This window comes from Pteropus alecto, unplaced genomic scaffold (assembly GCF_000325575.1).
Source record: "Pteropus alecto unplaced genomic scaffold, ASM32557v1 scaffold50, whole genome shotgun sequence".
Taxonomy (NCBI): domain Eukaryota; kingdom Metazoa; phylum Chordata; class Mammalia; order Chiroptera; family Pteropodidae; genus Pteropus; species Pteropus alecto.
Genome location: NW_006431918.1, coordinates 12236533 through 12259068, shown reverse-complemented (window position 1 = coordinate 12259068; position 22536 = coordinate 12236533). Strand labels below are relative to the sequence as shown.

The window sequence follows — 22536 nt, the reverse complement described above, 5'->3', positions numbered from 1 at the left end:
CAGCGCTCAGTGCCGATTGTAGATTTTTTCTTCCTTTATTGATAGCTTTGAGTATATATTAAGTTACCAAGTTCCTTTTTATGTTTTACAGCCCAGTTGTTTAACCATACTGTTGTTTGTTTCATTTTCCTCATCTGAAAAATGAGAATAATAATAGTAGTGCCTTAATACATCCATAAACATGAAAGGCATGAAAATGCTTACTGCAAACTATCCTTCAGTTCTCTTACATTATGTCAGAAACTGCCCTCTCTTTTGCCCAAACCTGTCTCCTGAGAATTTCAGGACCTAGTGGAATGGAAGAAGAAAAACATTCTAAGTTAGTTTGTTGAATTTTACACTGATTAATTTTTCGATTATTTTTTTACTAAATGGTTCTGACACTTAAATGAAGTTACTTTAGTGATAGGAAAGCTGGTTCTAGATGCTTGCCATAATATTGCTAAATTCAGCCCTTTTTAATATCCCCACCTATTATGTATCAGATACAGATTTAATGTATAGTTTATGTTTTGCATAATGTATTTTTTCTCTTGCTACATAGGCTGCTTTTGTCAGAGATGTTTTATTACCAGGAGAATGGGATGTATGTGTAACATCTTATGAAATGCTTATTAAAGAGAAGTCTGTTTTCAAAAAATTTAATTGGAGATACTTAGTTATCGATGAAGCTCACAGGATCAAAAATGAAAAATCTAAGGTAATTTGATATTTAAATGCGAACATTATTTGTACTTTATTTAGAATTTCAGAAACATTCAGAATATACTAATGATGAATTTGGTTCTTTCAGTTGTCAGAAATAGTGAGAGAATTCAAGACTACAAATCGACTATTATTAACTGGAACACCTCTTCAAAACAATTTGCATGAGCTTTGGTCACTTCTTAATTTTTTGTTACCAGATGTCTTTAATTCAGCTGATGTAAGTATTTCTAATTGTTCTTTGGTTGGACTAATAATAATAATGTGTTTATTTAATGCTATACATTTTTGTAATGGAATTGGCCTGGCCTGCTTTTCAGCACTGCTTAAGATAATGACTGATTTTTCATGCTTTTGCATAGTTAGCCTGGTGTAACCTAAGTTTTTTATGCATCGAGAGTTTTTGCCTTTTAAATTTAATCTCATTTTGTAAATCATTGTTTCCTGTCTTTGGAATATCATAGATTTGCATTCCTATTTGATAATCATGTTGGCCTGAGTTTGTTTCAGTGGCTCTAGGTAGACTGCTGATGTTCCTAGGTGCTGCTCAGGGTTTTTCCCACGTGAATTTGTGTACCTCACATAACCTGTGTTTTAGACCCCAAAGATAACCTCTCCCCATGATGGCCTTCAAATTTGACCAAGTCTATCTAGCCATTTTTTATGGTCCAACAAACATAGAACCTAATCTTCACCTCTATAAATTATTTGCAGTGATAGAAATGCTTAATTAACTGTTTGAACTGTTAGTCGTACCTTGGAACTGAAAATGTATGTCACAGTCTCTGCTATCAGAGAGAGGAAGGGAAGTGGGGAAGGACAGGGGGAGAGAGAGACTTTGTGTGTCTTTGAAGAGCTCTACATTCCTACATTTATTCAACCAAGTTCTTAGGTGTTAATTTGGGTTTGATATGTTAAGGATCATATAATCAGTCTCAGAAAGCTTTAGTTTTACATTTATGTATTTTGATATTTTGTTTTTGAGATAACTTCTTACTCTATTTACACTTTTGTTTGTTTAATACTATCTGTTAAAGCTTTGTTTCAGTTAACACAATGAATTCTAAGATTACGTTTACTAACAAAGCAAATACATATATAATATGGTCAAGAGGCAAGGAAAACTATTCTTGTTCAAATCCAATCCAAATACTAATTAAATACTAGTAATTTCAATTTCACTTTTAGTAAGTTTAGTGGAAATTGGCATTGCTTTGAAAACCCTTATATTTGAGTAGTCTGAGTGGTCTTAGATAAACTATAAAGTGATTTTAATTTTTAAGCTTTTTATTTCTATAAAACTTGTTTTCTACTGTTTTCACTGAAAATTGCCATCTTGATGTTTTTGAGAAAAATATTAAGTAATATTCTCAAACTAGTTATAAAATTAATTGCTAACAATGATACACATGTGAAAAATGGATTAAACTAAATGATTTTTGTTCACAACTCAAATTTTAAAGAATTCTAGAGAATTCTAGCATAATAGGGTGTTCATAGTTAATATTATCTCTGATCTTAATATATTTTTCGTTTGTTAATGTAGGACTTTGATTCTTGGTTTGATACAAACAATTGCCTTGGGGATCAAAAGCTAGTTGAGAGGCTTCATATGGTAAGTATTTTGGAATAGGGTATATTTCTAATGGAAATAATGATAGAGATTTTTTTAAATTTGTAGATTACTTTTTGTTAACAAGCACAGTGGCTTTTAGAATCAGATCTGTTTGAATCCTGACACTTAACTGTTTGATCTTATAATGCCAAGGAGAGAGTGATGTATGGCAGTTTTAACTTTAACCTAGGATGCAATCTTTTTTTTTTTTTTTTTTTTAATTAAGTTTATTGGGATAACATTGGTTAATACAATTATATAATTTTCAGGTGTACATTATAATATGACATCTATGTATTTTATTGTGTGATTACCATCCAAAGTCCAGTTTCCTTCAGCTGCCATATATTTGATCCCCTTTACCCACTTCACTTCACCCTCGCCCTACCTTGCAATCTTGATTTAATGAGGGGGGATAGTAATCTCTCAAGGTTAAAAAGAAGTATAGTGGGGGAAGGAAGAGTTGCATAGGATTAACACAGGTGTTCAAAGCTTATTTCATTTACATTCCATACAAGACTCTAACAGATTCCATTCCGAAAGGCTAACGCTTCGTCTGTTGTTAAATCCAATGACTGTAAGCAAATGCTAATAGTACATTGTGAGCAGAGTTGCTAAGTTTTTGCTGTGACTGTAGCTTTTTTTTTCCTTCCTATGAAGATTCACAAGTAAAGGTTGGTTGGTAGAGAAATTTGTTTAACAGACCCCCAGATTAAGAATTCTTGGCCAGCAGGATAAAGCCAGACCTTGTAAGCGAGGCATATAAGGCCTTTTAGGACCTAACTGAGTATTTCTCAACTTTTATTGACATTTCAGTCTGGATAATTCTTTGGAGGTTTTTCTGTTTACAGCATCCCGACACTTCTACGCACTGGATGCCCCCATTTGTGATGACCAGAGATGCCATAGGCATTACAGATGTTCCCTGGGAGGGCAGATCCGCCCGTCCCCTGCTTGATCTAACTCTAACATTTCTTTAATCATTTCACTTATGTCAAGCTTTAATTTGCTACAGTTGCTGACTCCACTGTCAGTTTTCTGTAAACAGTGTGCAGATTCCAGTCTCTCTGTCTTCGCATATCTTTTTTGCTACATCTCAGTATCATGTTTTCTGCCCACTTTATTAATACTTAACCTCTAAGACTTACTGGTGAAGTCACTTTCTCTACTGAATACCAAGACTGAGGACAGTTGAGGGACTCCTGTATATTCATTCCATCTTTAGTAATTTTAGAACTAACATTATAGGCCTTCATGCAGTGTATGGAAATGATTCATTTACAGGTGTTTTCTCTGCTGCATTGTAAACACAAAGGCTAGAACTACGTCTTAGATTTATCTTTTTAAATTAAAGTATAGTTAACATACAATGTTATTAGTTTCAGGTATACAACTTATATTTGTCTTTGCGTCCCTAGCACAACGCTTGGCTCATAGTGGATATTTGAATGGGGGAAAAATTAGATATAAGAATGGTCAGATATTTCTTTCTATATAAATTAATTATGTACTTTAAAATTCTTGTGTAGTAGAATTTATTTTATTAACTTTTTGAAGGCGATAATCTCCTAGGCACCTTTGTTTCAAATTAGATGGCATTCAAGCATGTAGCACTCAGTTTAGATTTACTTATTTGAAGGATCGTGGAGTATATATGTACACTTAGCTTTACTAACATGATAGGTATGTGTAGGTAAAACAAACTGAAAGAACTCACACAACCAAATCAACCAATTTTAGCATCTCTGTTTATTTTGTTCAGAGAGTAGTATAGAGATGCTTATCAAATCCAGGAGAAGAGGTCTGGTAGCGACATTTCTACTTTCTTTGTCTTTACTCCAAAATGCCTATGATACTTTCTGTGGTCTTGCAATGAAAGGCTACTCAGAATCAGCATGGCTATACTTAGGAACGAGATAATTCTTACTCGATGTATCAGTTATCTATTGCTGCAAAATAGCCCCCGGCACCCCTCTTCCCCCTCTCCAAAAAAAAAAACTTAATAGCATATGTTTTAATAACTCCACATTTATGGGTTGGCTGAGTGGAGTGTTTCGCTGGTTTTACCTGGATTAGCTGCATTTACCTTGACAATTCTAGAAGAGAGCTGGCAGGGCTGAAGGTCTTTACGTGTCTGGCAGTTGGTGCTGGCTGTCGACTAGAGCTATACCAGCTTCCTTACATGGTATTAAAGAAGTGTTGCTGATAAGTTTTCTCATCGTTTTTAATTTGTTTTGTAATAATAGTGTATTTATAAGCCAGTATAATTAGAAGAAAGGAAGATACAAATAAAAATAAGGTATCTGTAGTTTTACATTTTACAGTTTATTTTATGAAAATGAATTGCTATGTACACCATGGAAATGTCTACGAACGTAACATTGAATAAAATGAACTAGATATCAGTCTGTATATAAAGTTAAAAAATAATAGGCAAAACTAATCTATGATGCTAAAAAGTAAGAATATTGCTTACCCTCTGGGATTAAAGGGGGGATAGTTATTGTGAAGGGTACAAAAAGGATTTCTAGGGTATTCTGCTTATCGAGATAATGGTTATACAGGTATGTTTACTTGATTAAAATTTATTGAACTGCATACTCATGATTTATATACTTTAAAAAGGATGGTAAACTTAAAATTTTTTTAATCATAAAGACATCTTCATGTGAACCTTGCTGTTTCTTAAGTAATGTTAGATAATCCTATATGCAGGTAACTAGTTTTAAAACTGAAAAGCAGTGAATGTTGAAAATATCGTAAAAATATACTATTGTTTTTAGTCTTTTATGTCAGTATAGCAAGATATATTCATGTATATTGAATAAATAATGATCTTGTATTACCTTTGAGAAACTCTCTAATGAATTACATATTTGGAAAGGAGAAGTCCTAAAAATCACTTGATATTCAAGCAGATAAATTTCTTTTCTATGTATTTAGTAGACAGGTTTGAGATCCTGAAATTAAATACTTAAGTTGTAGAAAAGGTCATCTCCTTTTTTTTCCTTATCTTTTAAGGTTTTGCGTCCATTCTTACTTCGTCGAATTAAGGCTGATGTTGAAAAGAGTTTGCCTCCGAAAAAGGAAGTGAAAATCTATGTGGGTCTCAGCAAAATGCAAAGGGAGTGGTATGTGCTATCACTACTGATTCTTAACTAACTTTCATTTGTATTTTGTTTTCCTAATTTGTGTCTTCCAGGAATTGCTGTTTGCTGGATTGAACTCAGCCTGAAGAGTTTTCTGGTCATATAACATAGAGCTTGCTAATCAAATTTGATACAAAGTCTTGAAATTATTAGATATTAGAATCAGGATGGGAATTTTATGAATCCAAAAATTAAACTTGGGATTTAAATAAACAGGGATACAATATAAAGCCCTCTGCTTGAGGTGTTTTTTGTTTGTTTGTTTGTTTGTTTGTTTTAAGGAAGCTTTGGTTGCATAGACGTGGCACATGATTAATTTGGTAGGTCATAAATTCTAGATAATAGATTGCGGCTAGTCTGATGAAGTTGGAGACTATTTATACAGATAGAAAAATTCAGTGCTTGCTTTTATCCCATAAAGTTACATTTATGTTTTATTTTAGGATAAAATGTTCTTTTGGGAAATTATGGTGATAATACAAGGTAGCTATTTTTAAATACCTATATAGGACAAAATAACTTTGAAAGACTTGTAATTTTCTTCTTTTTTTTTTCCCCTTCCTAAGTTTTATCGGTATAGGAAATCCAAAAGGCTGGAAACCTATGACTTAGGGGTTTTGTTTGTTTGTTTGTTTTGGCAATAGAAATCTCAGCATGAACCAACAATGTCAAGTAGCTGCAGAAAAAGATACTGGAATCTTAGCACATTATTAATTTAAATGTCGTGTTTAAAAGCAGGAAATAAATAGCCATCCTGTTCTTTATTGCTTATGCCACACCTCAAGTAGATCCAATTCTGTACTTAATGTCGATAAAGTATTTGCAAGGGACTGGAGTTGTTGGGAAGCGTACTGAAAGAATGTAATGTCAGGAAATGGGTGTGTTTCAGGGGAAGAGAAACCACCATAGAATAGAGGGTAGAACATCCTAAATGTCCTCAGAACTTTTGAAAGGCTTTTATAGGGTAGCAAAGATGCTAGGCTTATCTCGTATGGCTCTAAAATATAGAACTAAGACAGGAGTCAGTGCTAAGAGAAGACAGATCTTTTATAGTTAAAAATACTGATAAACTTTATATCAATTGTGATGGAAGGTCTGCCTTGAAAAATATTTTGCATCCCATAATTGGAGTTGTTAAGCATAGTTTGCTTAGCTTATTTAAATTACTTTGTTCAGAGGATTCAGAGTTCTAAAACTTTGTTATTTAGACAGATTGCTCTTTCCTGCAGGGCAATATCTAAATTTTTAGTGTGTTTTCAAGGCTTTTTATAATTAGCCTGTGGCTGTAGCTTCATTGCTTCTATAACCCCTGCTCCCCTTTGAATTTTTACTTATATTTAAGTCATGTTGTGTTCATGTTATTCTCATCATCATGCCTTACCTCTCATGATTCTTCCTCCTCAGATGAGTGTTTTTACCCAAACACTATACTAGCTACATTGAATAGTAACTAAGTAGTGACACTCTTCTTTTGAGAAATTATGTTTAAAATTATGTTTAAAACTTACGATTTAAGTTGTGCTTAATTACTTTAAAATGTGGTATCATACTGTTGTGTTTAATTCATGCCAAAGAGACAAATTTATACTATTTTGGGCCTCAAGGCCTAAAGCTTAAATGTAAACATTAGAACACTGTAGGCCATAAAGAAAAACAGAAAAAAGAAAGAAATTATGTATGGTAAATTCCTAACCACACTTTAGGAGTTAATGGGTTGTTTCTTACAGGTATTTTGGGGTTGAAATGGGGAAGGGGATTGAGCATGTAAAGTGACAGGGACTGGATAGGAAACATTTGAGCCCTCTTAATTTATTTTTCTTCTCAATAGGTATACTCGGATATTAATGAAGGATATAGATATACTAAACTCCGCAGGAAAGATGGACAAAATGAGGTTGTTGAACATCCTGATGCAGTTGAGGAAGTGCTGTAATCACCCATATCTCTTCGATGGAGCTGAACCTGGTCCACCTTATACAACAGATATGCATCTAGTTACCAATAGTGGCAAAATGGTGGTGTTAGACAAGCTACTTCCTAAATTAAAGGAACAAGGTATCTGGGTTACTAGTATCAAATTGAAAAATTAAGAAAACTTTTTAAAAATTGCAGTGTTAAACAGTACTTCACTTTGAAAAGACAACTCTAGCATTTCCTAAAGGTGAAGTGTGAGGTATTTCTAACTTCTACCCATTATCTAAGCTTCACCTGCCCCTTGCCCCAACCTCCAATTTTAGGCCTTAAAACTTTACGAAAGTGATCAGTAGTTGAGGCAATCTTACTCCCTGGATTTGGGAGGAAAGTTCTCATTTTTTATATGCTTTCCCAGAAATACCAACTTCTTATAAAGTGCCAGGAATGCTCTTCAACCCATACACAGGCCTCAGATCTTTCGGTACACAGTGGTGTTATGTTTGTGGTGGTGTTTTTTAATTATTTTATTAAATATTATGTGCTTAGATCCAAAGCAGTTTTACTTGCAACATGTTGACTTTTTATATGAAAATGAGTCTGTCTGGTATGTGTATAGGTGTAATTAAATAACACGAATTTTGAGCAAACTTAGCATGAAGCCAGATCAAAACTTGTTTTTATCTATAGTGTACCTGCTTGCCTCCTCCAAGATTATTTTGAAGCAAATCCCAGACATCAAGGCATTTCATACATAAATTATTCTGTAATATGAAGTATATAGTCAGGTTTCAATTTCTCCATTTGTGTTTCTCATTATATTTTGATAGGAATGACAGTTATACCAGTAGATGAATCCCCTATCAAAAACGTTGTAAAAATTGTTAGTGAATTGTTTTTTTTTTTTAATACCTTTTTATAGAAATAAATTTTCTAAAATGCTTTCCTTGAAAGCTAAGTAAAGGAATTGAATTGATAGGTGTGGCAAGAACTTGGTAGGCATACTCAGATAATAATGAAAGCTGTAATAAACTCTGCAGGCAAAATCAAGACTATTGAACGTCCTTTTGGGGCTTTGGGGCTACAGAAGGTGGGACAAAAGCAAATTAAGAGCCTAGCTTCTAAGACAAGATAATTTCACAACCATTATTTTAAAAATAATCCCTTTGTCTTCATAAATTCTACTGAAGGCATTGTGCAGTTGGCTGAGAAACAAAGCAGTTGCATAATTTGAATCATGGCAGATGAGTGCAGGATGATCAGTGAAGATGTGAGGCACACACTTAAGTCCTTTGCTCAGGACTGAGTCTTCAGAAGACCTATTAGACTAGATTAAGACCGGGTTATTGGGTGAGTGTTGGGGCATGTGTGGCAGGTCCCTGCATGTGGAAGAGTTGCAATGGTAGGTTATTTTTAAACGTATCTGTGATAAAAAGATGATGATTTTCTCAGCCTTGGGGATGGCAAGACCTCCCAAATCAGACTCAGATACTCTTTTCTAACTTAGTGTCGCATAGAAATATTACCCTGTTCTATTTGTACCATCACGGGAAAAATGGAAGGAACGACTGACTAGATAATAATTTATAGTTTTTTCTCGTATTCAACTAGGTAACTTGGAATTAAGGAGCAATCGATTAGTGTTAGTTTCGGTTCACCTTAAATTTTTAAAGGATTTTTTTTACTTTTGAACCTTACAATAACCTGCTATTATTATATTTACCAATAGGTTCACGAGTACTAATCTTCAGTCAGATGACAAGGGTATTGGACATTTTGGAAGATTATTGCATGTGGAGAAATTACGAGTACTGTAGGTTGGATGGGCAGACACCCCATGATGAGAGACAAGTGAGTAAAACCCAGGGAGGGGAGATGAAAAAAATACACCGGATAAAATAATTGTCTGACATTTGTTTTATTTTATATGTCTGTAGGAGTCCATCAATGCGTATAACGAACCAAATAGCACGAAGTTTGTATTCATGTTAAGCACACGTGCTGGTGGTCTTGGCATCAATCTTGCTACTGCTGATGTAGTTATTTTGTATGATTCAGATTGGAATCCCCAAGTAGATCTCCAGGCTATGGTAAGAGATAACAAATATATTTGTGCTTACAGATTTTTTTAATTAGAGCAAGCAAAGAAACAGTCTACAAATGTCAGTGACTTAACCCAGTAGGATTTTGTTTTTCTCTGACCTAGTAGTTCAGGGTCAGTATTTGCAGGTGGTCTTCCATCTAAATCAGTATAGATGCTCTTTGACTTAAGTGGGGTTACATTCTCGGGATGTAACCTTATCATAGATTTAAAATATCCTAAGTCGAAAATGCATTTAACCAACCCAGTATTATAGTTTAGCGTAGCCTATTTCTACTAAATGAATATTGCTTTGCACCATCATAAAGTTGAAAAATCCCAAGTCAAACTATCATAAGTCTGGGACCATCTGTAGTTGCAGCTTACAGCTTTGCCATATCTTAGGACCATGGAGTTCTCTATCTTCTCCATTCTGGTGACATCAGGAGGATTAGAGAGACCTGAAGATTACCTAGGAAATTTTTTTATGGGTCAGAGCTGAAAGTGCCCCACATTCATTGTCCAGAACTAATCACATAACATAACTGAATAAGAAATCGTGACTGATGGTAGGGAAACGGATTTGGTTAGATGCTAACCTGCCTGCCACATTAGATACTTGAAATTTACACCTGTGAGTGGGAAGTACCTTGACCAGATCAGAAAGATTTTTTTTTTTTAAGAAAATGTATGATCTGTAGATTAATATGAAAACTTAAAAATTCTTAAGTTTGATACTGCTAATGACTTGACCCATGGTATTGGTGGCCATAAAACCAACTACTACAATTCTGGTGTTGGTCACTTTTCATCCTGTACGTTTTGTAAGGGTGACTAGGGAAAGTTGGTCAATTAGAAATAGGCATGTTTTGCAGGAATGTGATTTGCAAACTTGTTAAACAGAAAATAGAATTCAAATTAATTTGACTACTTGTATGTAATTAATTGGTAATACTTAAAAGACTGGGATTGTTATATTGTTTGTGAAGTTCATTTATTTGTGTCACTTTCCTAATAACAATGAAAATTTAGATTTGATTTATGTAGAAAAACATTTTGAATTTGAACCTAAGAAAAAATTTTAAAAAAATTATCAGACTTAAAAACTAATTTTTTCGTGTCTAGAGATATAATACATATATTTTACATAATCTAGTAAAATTAATTTGATAGTTTCTCACAGATTCAGCAGCCATGATGTGTTCCATACCTCCTAAAAGATTTCTCTGTGAGATGACTAATTTGATTGAAATTGAGAATTTAAGAAATATTAACATACTATGAATCTAATGTTTAAAAATAGATGGTATAGTTGTTTTGTTACATAGTTTTAAAAGTCTTGTACTTGAGAATATTTACATTTTGTTTCTCATTATACACATTCAGATGTTATTTATGTAAATTTTTAACTTTATTCAAAATAATATGGTAATTCTCCTAGGACCGAGCACATAGAATTGGACAAACCAAGACGGTCAGAGTGTTCCGCTTTATAACTGATAACACTGTAGAAGAAAGAATAGTGGAACGTGCTGAGATGAAACTCAGACTGGATTCAATAGTCATCCAACAAGGTGAGCCTTCAAGCCTTAAAAATTTACCAATTTAGACTGATGCATGTTTTTTTCTTGGATTTTAAGGAGAAGCTTTATGTCTTTTGAATCAAGCTAACAGCCAACAATATGTGTATTCTAGAGAGAGAGTAAGCTTTTAGTTTTGTTTACAAGGATGGGTTTGAGCTCAGGAAGCTTGAACAGTGACTGCAGTTAGCAATTCTTTTACACTGTCTGAGCCTGTTTTTTTCATTTATTAAATGGGACTAAAGGTAACTGCAACTTAGGATTTTTAAGAATTAAAGAGGATAATGTACATAAAATACCTAGCATTCAGCATGATGCATATTAAATAGAACTTTATTATGATTTACGTGTACTAAGCACTCTATTGATTACTCTGAAGGCTACTGAAGAAATATAAAAGAAACTCAAGGAGACTGATTATATTTTTTATCTGGTCTGCAGCTGTGTATTGAACACTCAGCAGATGCAAGACATTATTCGTAGTGCTGAGAATTCAGTAGTGAATGAAACTGACGTGTTCTTACTTTCAACGAGTTTATAATTTAGGGAACAGGAGACATCGAATAAATATTGGTGTAATTAGGATTGGAGAATGGAAATGGGATTTTATTTTGGATTAATTGAAGGGAACTTCAAGTTCTCACTTCAAATCAGATTTTAAGGAAGATATTTATGTTTTCATGAAGCTTACAGTATAGTTGGTGATGGATTCAAAATGCCAAAAGGGAAAAAAAAAATCCTCAATAACTTCAAGCACACATTAGTTTCTTTTCTTCTCATATTGTATCATGAACATCTACTTTTTATCTGTCTATAAAGCTGGGAGATATACTGTTATCATTGTTCGCTGATTATTTCCCGTACATGTCTTGGTTTTGCCTGCCATCTCTAATTTCCATGTAAGTAAGGGAATGTACACTTCTGTGGTGTCCTATAATGCCAGCCATAGTGTTAACCACATGTCTGAATACTTGAGGGCAGTAAATGATTGCTTATTGTTAGTTGTTTTTGTTAATAGCTTAACATTGAGTGCTTGCTTTGTGCCAAGCAGTGTGCTATGTGCTTTATACTCATCATCTCTTTTATTCTTCATGCCAGCTTGATGTTGGAATCAGAGGTAGAAGCAAGTCATTTGTCTACTGTTAATACAGCTAGAAAGTAACTTGAGATCAAGAACTATATAAACTATTAGGGTGAAGTATTTAGGTAGGAAAGTTTCTGGGGACTTACAGTGAGATGTCTCATGGGTTATGTAATGACTAGCTGGTTTTTTTCCCCCTCGCATTCATTCATCCATGCATTTAGAAAACAACTGCCACATGGTTCTTGTTCTCAATTATTCTTATCTATGAAACACGTTTTTTAAAGATTAAAAAAATATTCCTTTATAGTCTACTTAGAAATCTGTTTTTCAACTTTTTTTTTTAATGGGGCAAATTTTCTAGTAGTTTTGTTAATCCTATTTATAGATACAGTAGTCAAACTGCAAACCTTGGATGCATATCTCTGTGTTACAGTCTTAACGGAATGAGAAATAATTAAAAATATAAGAACACGCAGAAGCACTCTATGAAAAGCTCCCTCCATGTTCAATAGAGAAGTAATCTCCGTAAACCTAAGGACATTTTGAGAGCAGTGAAGTAGCTTTCAGTCCAAAGAAAAATGTTGATACAGTAGTCCCCCCTTATCCACAGTTTTGCTTTCCATGGTTACAGTTACCACTTTTAACTTCAGTCTGAAAATATTAAATGGAAAATTCCAGAAATAAACAATTCATAACTTGTCAGTGGCATGCTGTTCACGATACAGATGATTACATCTCATAGCATCTCTCACTTTGTTCCACCTATGACGTGATTCATTTCTTTGGTGTATCCACGCTATAAATACTACCCGTCCGTTAGTCACTTAGCTGTTTTAGTTATCAGAGAGAGACCACGTTCACATAACTGATTGTTCTCTTTTTTTATTAGCTATTGTAGCTAGTCTTTTACTGCACCTTATTTATAAATTAAACTTTATCATGGGTATGTTTGTATAGGAAAAAATATGACATATGTAGGATTCAGTAATGGGATCTTGGAATGTATCCTCTCATGTAAGGAAGGGCTACTGTGTATCTTAACTTTAAAAGTCACAGAAATTTGGTTGAGTGTTCTATTAGGGATTCAAAACCATGACACAAGTAGCTGTTGAAGTTATAGAAAACTACATGAGTCTTTATCAATTCATTACAAGTTGGTCGAAATACAAAAGTGGAAGCTTTATATAAGTATATGTGAATGGCCTTTGAGAGTGAAAACAATTCTGTGCAGTATTTTGTTTTGATGACTCTATTTTCGAAAACACAGGTTATAGAGTTGGCAAAATTCCTGCCAGTTGAACATCTTAATTACTTTTTGGATGTTGATTTTTTTTTTTCTGTGATCAAAATAAGCTTTCAACAGTTTCAGTTCTTAAAATTAAGAAGTTTTCAGAAATCGATACTGTATATTTCAGTCCTTACATAAAATCTGGCATTATGAAGGGTTTTTTGTACTTCACCTTTCTAAATAAAAAAGGCTGATTTGAGAGTATTAGTATTAATATTTCTGCTTACCAGAAACTTCTTGTGTTAATGCTCTCACCTGTCGATACTTAAAAAAAAAAATTAATAATTTTGATTTTAACATAACCCAAATTACTGTTATTTGCCCCATATGTATTGTATTGAGACAGTGTACAACAGACTGTATTACATAACACATAACAAGGTTTAGAAATATTTGAAAGCTTACCAACTAAAAATTTGGCTTTAAATTTTACATAAAAATGAAAATTATCAGACGTGAATAAGCAGCTGATGGATGTTTGAGGCAAATTGACATGGCATTAAATCTAACATTTAAAATGCCAAGTTTCCAATAAAATAAAGTTTATTCAGTTAACATATAACATACTCTTTTTTCAGGAAGACTTGTGGATCAGAATCTGAACAAAATTGGCAAAGATGAAATGCTTCAAATGATTAGACATGGGGCAACACATGTTTTTGCTTCAAAAGAAAGTGAGATTACCGATGAGGATATTGATGGTATTTTGGAAAGAGGTGCAAAGAAGGTGAGATGTAAATCAGATGATAGTATTTTTAACCTATAAAATATTTTAAACCACTACCAAGGAAATATTTGTTATATATATTATAGATAATCCTATTTCCATGAAAAAAAACTTTTGTGTCCTGTAAAGCCTAATTCATTTGGCTATAGTTCTCATGCTTTTTTAATTCTTAATCTAATAGGTATTTTTTTTTGTTCCCCAGACAGCAGAGATGAATGAAAAGCTCTCCAAGATGGGTGAAAGCTCACTTAGAAACTTCACAATGGACACAGAGTCGAGTGTTTATAACTTTGAGGGAGAAGATTATAGAGAAAAACAAAAGGTAATTTAGAGATTTTGGTTAGTTGAAGGCTTTTTTTTTTACTTGAAACTTGGAATTTTAAATGTTAGGTGTAGTGCCTTGTAAGTTTGTCTCAACAGTCATTTCTCTTTATTCACATCTAAATTATTTTCATTTTTATGTTAAATTTAAGGCCAAATTTTCAGTTTGTAAGCTCCAAAATATTTTAAAGGTTTATGTAATGAAGCTTACTGTATACTATTCACTATAACATTATAAAAAATATGATAGTGAAATATTTTGTGGGAGGCAAATATAGTAATTACAGATATTTGAAAATAAAAATTATTGGCAAAAAATTGTCACAACCTTACTCAAATTTTTTTTAACTGCACAGTTGGCTGGTAATAAAGAGAAAAAATTCTTAACTTTGTAAGCAATACTTGGGATTATATAGAGAAATTAGAAAATATCTCCAGGGTAGAAGAAAAAATAATTCCACTTAGTGTTTGCCTTGTTAACATTTAGACATGTATATCCTTTGAATATTTTTCTAGGCTAAATATATATTTACATTTTTCTCTTAATTTGGGTTGTAGCATATATTCTATAGCATTTTTTTTTACCCAGCAGAATTATAATTTGGTCAAGAAATATTTACTCACTGTCTGTACTATTCACTAGACACTGTCCTGTGTGTTAATTACAGTACTTAAATAGCATAGCCCCAGTCCTCACAGAGCTTATAGTCCAGGATTTTTTTTATCATTTTTCCATTTAAAACAGTCTTAATGATGTGAATTGCATCCATGTAAGATTGCAGCTGTGTGTAGTAACAGTTGGTGACTTGAATTCTTTCGCACATGCTAGATTGCATTCACAGAGTGGATCGAACCACCTAAACGAGAAAGAAAAGCCAACTATGCCGTCGATGCCTATTTCAGGGAAGCTCTTCGTGTCAGTGAACCTAAAGCACCCAAGGTGAGTTGACAGCACAAAAATTTCAGGAGATACTGAAAATGTAAGTTATTTTTCTTATATTCTTACAGTAAAAACTGAGAATTACATATTGTGTGATTTATAATGTACCTCATTCAGTTTTTAATTAAGTTTTCTGAAAGTTAATTTTGAATCTATGCATTTAAAATTTTGATTGTTATTTCAGTTTTATTGAAAGATACTTTCAGTTGGAGAATTAATTGTCATGGTTTATGAAATAAAGATGATTAGACATAGATTTAAAGCAAAATAGTTTCTTTTTTATGGACAATACTATTTTTTATTTTTCTTAGGCTCCTCGACCTCCAAAACAACCCAATGTTCAGGATTTTCAGTTCTTTCCTCCGCGTTTATTTGAATTATTGGAAAAAGAAATTCTATATTACAGAAAAACTATTGGGTACAAGGTACTAGAAATAACACTTTGTTTATAACTAATCTGGTTTGTTTTTAACTTAATAAATAAATGCAAGATACTGGTTTGTTTTCTGTCCTGTTGGATTAAATTTGCGATAAGTCATTTAGTTGGTTAAAAATTTAATCTACCATGTATTTTCTAAAATTTATAGTGACATAGCAAAATATTTTTTTAGGTGCCTCGAAATCCTGACCTACCAAATGCAGCACAGGCACAAAAAGAAGAACAGCTTAAAATTGATGAAGCGGAACCCCTTAATGATGAAGAGTTAGAAGAAAAAGAGAAGCTTCTAACACAGGTATAGTGTAGCCTTCCATCAACACAAAATTTAATAATTTATTTTGTAAGGCACTGTGTCAGGTTGTGTTGGGGTATACAAAGAAGTATAGGTTTTTGCTTTCAAAATGAAATAATTGTAGATGATAAAACATGGGCATATGGGTAAATGCTACGTTTGGACTGTCACTAGTTGTTAAGGTAGTTGAGAAGATTAGATTTGCACCACCAGCCTTGGTAGAGTGGGTGTCCTATTGATCGCCTTTTAGTGTTCCCATCTTTCCTTTCCTTTCCTTTGATTCGTCCGCATTTTTTCTGAGTCGTAATTCTCAGTTATACATCTCTGCTTGGTATTTTTTTTTTGTGTAACCTATTCTTTAGGATTCAATAAAGGCTTTTCAGAGTCTGGCCTTAACCTATAATTAAAGCTTCATCTTTTCCTTCCATTTTCCCACTCTTTAACCAATGTTCATTCTTTCTGTCAAACTCCTACTAATCTTTCAAAGCTCAGCAAAAATGTCACCTTTTCTTGAAGCATTCCTTAAGTCTCTTCCACTCAGATTTAATTGGGTAAATAAGCAGTGTATGATGTAAACATATATATTTATGTACATGAAAAGTTACCATTTTAAGTGAATGTAATTAAAAAATAAACGAGTAGTCAAAAATTATTTTCTGTAATAGAAGCATTGGTAAAGTGTAACAGTATCTTTTCTAAGTTGATTATTCTGTGTTTAAATATTGTTTCTATTGATTCGAAGGGATTTACCAATTGGAATAAGAGAGATTTTAACCAGTTTATCAAAGCTAATGAGAAGTGGGGTCGTGATGATATTGAAAATATAGCAAGAGAAGTGGAAGGAAAAACTCCAGAAGAAGTCATTGAATACTCAGGTAATTCTTTTCTTACTTTAATAGGTATAAGAATGTTCTCAGGCTTTTGGAGAGCTGCCAGAAAGTTCAGATTTTCTTACTCTGAATTGACGTTTTGATAAACTAAATTTTGCCACAGTTTAGTGCCTTGTTTTGTCCTGTTTCTTAAAAACTGAGCAAAGAGGCATACTTGTTTAATTTTTTTACCCTAAGTAGCTATAGGCAAGAAATAATTAAAAATAGGTTATTGAATAATTGTGCTTTCATTTTTATTATTTAGCCTCTATCCATGACATTTCAAGTATGACGTGCCAGTTTCCTGGAGTCAGTTGGATTGTCAAGTGAATATGTGTAGTTGTATTGTGATGAGTCTGCTTAGAATCACAGAATAGCAGAAATTTAAGAGTTGGAAGAGAAATTACCTAGTTCATCTCTTTTTTTTTTTTTTTTTACAGTTAAGGAAACAAATTATAAGTGACCTATTTACTTTGTGGTATTAGATGTGGGAGATCTGGAAACATCTTAATTCTCACCAAATAAAATATGACAAGTTTTTTTATATTTCTCTCCCTTCCTCCACCCATCCCATCTGTCCAACTTTTTACTCTTTTACAGCTGTGTTCTGGGAAAGATGCAATGAGCTCCAGGACATAGAGAAGATTATGGCTCAGATTGAACGGGGAGAGGCAAGAATTCAAAGAAGAATTAGTATCAAAAAAGCACTTGATACGAAGGTACTTTGCATATTAATAAATATGGTAGTTAATAAAATAATATGAGAGTTAAAATAACTTAAAAAAGAAAAGAATGATTAAAGTTTTCTTCAAAGAAATTCAAATGTTATAGGTATTATCAAAATTTTTCTCAGTATTTCGGTTGATATAACTGGGTTAGAGACACTAAGATAGCTTTTTCCACATAGTATCAGAAAGTCTGGGTCTGTGTTTCTTTAGAATAAAGACCAAAAAATTCTTTCAGGACATAGGTGATATAATGCAGTTGAGAGGCTATGGGTAGAAAATTCTGATTCGAAATAAATATAGCTAAATTTACTAAAGTTGAGTTTAAAATACAGATTATATAGGATTTATATTTTGTATGATAAAATATCTCATTTTTAGATTGGACGGTACAAAGCACCTTTTCATCAACTGAGGATATCATATGGTACTAACAAAGGAAAAAACTATACTGAGGAAGAGGACCGTTTTCTGATCTGTATGCTTCACAAGCTTGGATTCGACAAAGAAAATGTTTATGATGAATTGCGACAGTGTATTCGCAACTCTCCTCAATTCAGATTTGACTGGTTTCTTAAGTCCAGAACTGCAATGGTGAGTGTTTGGGCCTCTGTGTGTAATGTAGCAGCAGATGGTTTGGAGTAAGTATGTATATTCTTTAATGTTCTGAACTAAGGTAACTTATTACTAAGAGAAGATTGTGGTTCCATTATATCTTTGAAGAAAATTTTTGTTATGATATTGTTAGTATCGTATGTTAAATCAGTTCCTTAGAAAACAGTCCACATCCACACTTAAAAACCTAATATCATAGATAACTTAACTTTATTGCGCCCATCCTTTAATATCACATAACCTTTAACATCACTATGTATGTAGTAGGACTAGTTTAATCATGTTGTCAGGAGGAACTGTCACCATCAGTTTCACCTTCTGAATGTGATGATTACTATTTAAAATTTTCCCTGTTCAGACTTTGGTTTTGTAACTAACATCTGCCCATAATAATGCTGAGTCCGGATTATTTGTAGATAGCATAATGTAGTAAAACACCCTATTCGTACTGATTTAAATGCTGGGTTTTCTTTTTTATTCTCAATATTTGGCTGTTTCTGTTGGAAATTGTTTCTAATAACCTAAAATTAGAAATCAGAAAAGTTTAGCTTTGGCAAATTGGTCTTTTCCTTGCATATCTTACCTGACCTTTTAATCTTATTTTGTGTTCTGCAGGGTGATGATAATATCCCAAAAGTTCTGTAGTCTCAAATTTGGGATATCTTGGGTTAACACAGTTTAATCATCCTTATAATAGGGTTTCCTTCAGTGTATTTAAAAGACATCATCACTCTTCAGGATGCAGGACAGTGTGCAGTCTTTTTTTATGTTTGGCCACTGAAGGATTTTTTCTTTTCCAGTAAACACCCAGCGGGGCTACTGTTCTGAAACCCTAGTTTAGGAAATGTCGGACTACAAATACACTATAAATATGTAGTTAGAGGAAAGACAGATTGACTTGCTAAAAGCCCTACCTGATGTGTTTTTAAGCAGAAACAACTTATATCGATAAGAATGAGTTTGCACTAAGTGAAATAAAGATGCAGAATGTCACACTGATTTACCAGTACCATACCATGGTCTAAAACTATGTGTTACTTCCTAACATGGTTCCGGTTAAGGCACGCATAAAAAATGATAACATGGATGGATGGCCCTTTGTGATAAATAATTGAAGCGTAATCCTTGCCTAAGAGCCAGGAGGTTTCATACTTCAGCACATCTGTAACACATTCTGGCATGTGTGTCTCAGTGTGCCTCTTAAGGGAAATACAGTATACCACCTTCTATCTCTGTAGACTGGTCATATATTTCTAAACCTTGTCTGGTGTGTTCTGTAAAGTAGTGTTTTTAATAATTTTGTTGCGATTGTTTAGTAGTATCAGTTATTACAAGAAAAAAAACAAGTGAGGAGGGGAGCCAGTAGTCAGCCGTGTTTTCTTCAGGGTTATCTACTACTGCTGCACTGTGCTATCAGTTTTCTGGAGGTTTAGATTACTAGAGAGAGATGAGGTGGAACTCAACATAGACTGCCATGGCCGTTTTTCAGAATTAGGAAAGGTGACCTGGTACGTTGTGTAATCATAATTCTACTGATAATGCTTTTAAGGGAAAGATTATGTACACCTCTTATTAATGTTAGTTCTAGTTGATTTTGACCCTCATATACAAGCTATTACTATTCTTAAATTTGGATATAAATGACAGTTTTCAGGCATAGCCACCAAGTAGCAGTGTTGCATGTATTATGAGATGTTGATTTTCACTGGTTTAATTCTTAAGCGAAAGAAAGATTATGAAGAAAACACAATGGTATGGCTTTAAGTAATGAAATAAAGATATTTACAAATACATGTTTTACCCTCAGAGCATGGATTGTATATGAAAATCAGTTCCTTTTGCTTTTTAAAATTTTATCTGTTGGGGGTGTGTAAGTGATTTTGTAGTACATTATTAAAACATACCTTTGTTTTAAAATTGTAATCATGAAAACTTATAGGTAGAAAATACAGGTTTACCCTGTAAATTTATGTTTACAACTCAGGAGCTCCAGAGGAGGTGTAACACTTTAATAACCTTGATTGAAAGAGAAAACATGGAACTAGAAGAAAAGGAGAAGGCAGAGAAAAAGAAAAGAGGACCAAAGCCTTCAGTAAGTATTCACAAATATGTAAATATTTTCTTAAGAATTTGAACATGACTTGACCATCATTGACATGTTAGGTTTTTGTTTTGTTTTTTAAAATAATGTAGCTTGGGGCCACTTAAAGTATAAATTAAACTTGATTGCATTGTATGGGGAAAATCACATTTATGATGATAGTCCATAATGTGAGGATTTGTGAAAATCTGGGGAAGTGTGTTTTGTGAGTGCCAAGGGCCTACATTTGACCTTACGGGAATACAAGTTATAATTTTAGAATATTTAAAGTATTATTAGGAAAACAGTGGCTTTACAACTTTTACGATTAACTTCTGGCTTTGATTTATTGTCCTAATAATAATTTAGCAATGTAAAAGCAAAAGTTTTAAGATAAAAAAGCCATCTTATTCTTTAATTTGTAAAATCATGAATAAATGAATGTTTCTGGATAATATCTGGTGTTTTTGTAACCACAAAGAACTTCTTATTACGACTTTCTTTTGGTAAGAGGGCATGTTACACATTTATTAGGTATACAGATTTACTTCTGCTAATTGTGATTTATTTCATTATTAGCATTAAAATTTTTCATAGTGTTAGTAATATGAATTGATAAAATTATTCTGGATAAGAAAATGTAATACCTGTAATATGTAGCACATAGCACTTAAATGCTGTCCTATGTCTGTCAGTGTACTTGATGTTAATGTTAGTTTTCTGATGAAAAGGAATCCTTCTGTTTGTTTATAGACACAGAAACGTAAAATGGATGGAGCACCTGATGGTCGAGGAAGAAAAAAGAAGCTGAAACTATGAATACATATTTGTTTCATAATCACTAACTTTAAACCAGTAGTTCTTTAATTTACGGGTCTTCATAAGATGTACTGTACAATGCTCAATTGTTATGTCATTCAAAGACATCAGGTTCATCTGTTTACTGAGCTAGAAACATAGTATGTAGTTTCACTTTTTTAAATGCAACAGCTGTGCTGAAATTTTTTTATCATTAACACTTGAAATAATAAAATAGGCTTCATTTATTAATAAATGTTTCATTTGATTTATTTTTCTATTGTAGTTCCATATGTGAAGATTGTGGTTATTGTTTATTAGCTATAATTTCTACATTCGTAAGGCTTAAAAACAAGCAAATAAGAAAAAAAGTTGCAAATGACATTTGTCCCTTCAGTTTTCACTTAGTTGTGTGATTGTTTTAATTCACTTTGCCTTTGCAGAAATTTGGGTATCATCTTCGTAGTGCTATTGAGTCTCATCTGGAAAGATTATGTAAATTGCATTCTCCTTGCTTATATGGGTAGAATGGGGGGGAAAGGCAAGATAAATTATCATTAAGTTCTATGCATATTTCTGTTACACTGTTTCTATAAAGTTGGTTCTGAGGTGAATATGCCCTATTCTGTTGGAAGAATGGCCTTTTAGTTGTATAGCCAAAGACATTTAGTACTTTCTGGTTCCTTAAGGTGTTATTGTACCATTTTGTAAGAGGAATATTATTTTTTTTAATTGTCTGGTAAAAATTTTGACAAATTACCTTCCGAAGCAGCCACAATTTAGAAAGATAATGTCAAAACTAAGGTGATTTTTTGTTTTGTTGTTTTTTAAAAAGATCCAACCAAAATAATGTGTGAATTTGTCATACTGTTCACGAGAAATTGGTAACAAAATGTATCCCCTTCCAGTTTACCGTTTTTGAGTTTTAGAGTAATTGAAAATTTTATTTTATTATATTTTAAAATAATTTTTAAATGTGAGCAGCGAGACTATTATTCCAGTTTTTATTTTCTGTGGACAGACTTGATAAACTGGAGACCCTGGAGCAGGATTACCCAGATTGCAGTGGCAGGATCTTCGCTGTACCAGAGGCCTTTATGTGCTACACATAATTTGTATAAAGTTTTATATGTGCAAATTGGGTACAGAAACAGTTCTCCATTTTTCTAAGGGAATGCAATAAATGTAGCATCGTGAATAAATATAACTTTTATAATCCTTAAGTGGTCTTTTCTTTCCATTTCTTTAATTTTCTTTTGTCATTTGATTTTCACTTTTTTCCTTGGGATGGTGTTTTTTTTCCCTTAGTTCTTTCCCT

General features: G+C 32.9%; 1 protein-coding gene across 1 annotated transcript in view; it reads left to right on the top strand.

Annotated features, from left to right (window-relative positions):
- Nucleotides 1–22436, top strand: part of SMARCA5 (SWI/SNF related, matrix associated, actin dependent regulator of chromatin, subfamily a, member 5) — a 35731-nt gene extending 13295 nt beyond the window's left edge. The window contains exons 7-24 of the mRNA XM_006906294.3: nucleotides 545–700; nucleotides 794–925; nucleotides 2252–2320; nucleotides 5342–5451; nucleotides 7298–7524; nucleotides 9110–9231; nucleotides 9318–9470; nucleotides 10902–11034; nucleotides 13991–14139; nucleotides 14342–14461; nucleotides 15290–15400; nucleotides 15712–15825; nucleotides 16012–16134; nucleotides 16874–17006; nucleotides 17601–17719; nucleotides 18107–18319; nucleotides 20325–20432; nucleotides 21174–22436. Coding sequence (XP_006906356.1) covers nucleotides 545–700; nucleotides 794–925; nucleotides 2252–2320; nucleotides 5342–5451; nucleotides 7298–7524; nucleotides 9110–9231; nucleotides 9318–9470; nucleotides 10902–11034; nucleotides 13991–14139; nucleotides 14342–14461; nucleotides 15290–15400; nucleotides 15712–15825; nucleotides 16012–16134; nucleotides 16874–17006; nucleotides 17601–17719; nucleotides 18107–18319; nucleotides 20325–20432; nucleotides 21174–21239 — 2358 coding nt within the window. The 3' untranslated portion in view covers nucleotides 21240–22436. The remainder of the gene's footprint in view (nucleotides 1–544; nucleotides 701–793; nucleotides 926–2251; nucleotides 2321–5341; nucleotides 5452–7297; nucleotides 7525–9109; nucleotides 9232–9317; nucleotides 9471–10901; nucleotides 11035–13990; nucleotides 14140–14341; nucleotides 14462–15289; nucleotides 15401–15711; nucleotides 15826–16011; nucleotides 16135–16873; nucleotides 17007–17600; nucleotides 17720–18106; nucleotides 18320–20324; nucleotides 20433–21173) is intronic.
- The last annotated feature ends 100 nt before the right edge of the window (nucleotides 22437–22536 follow it).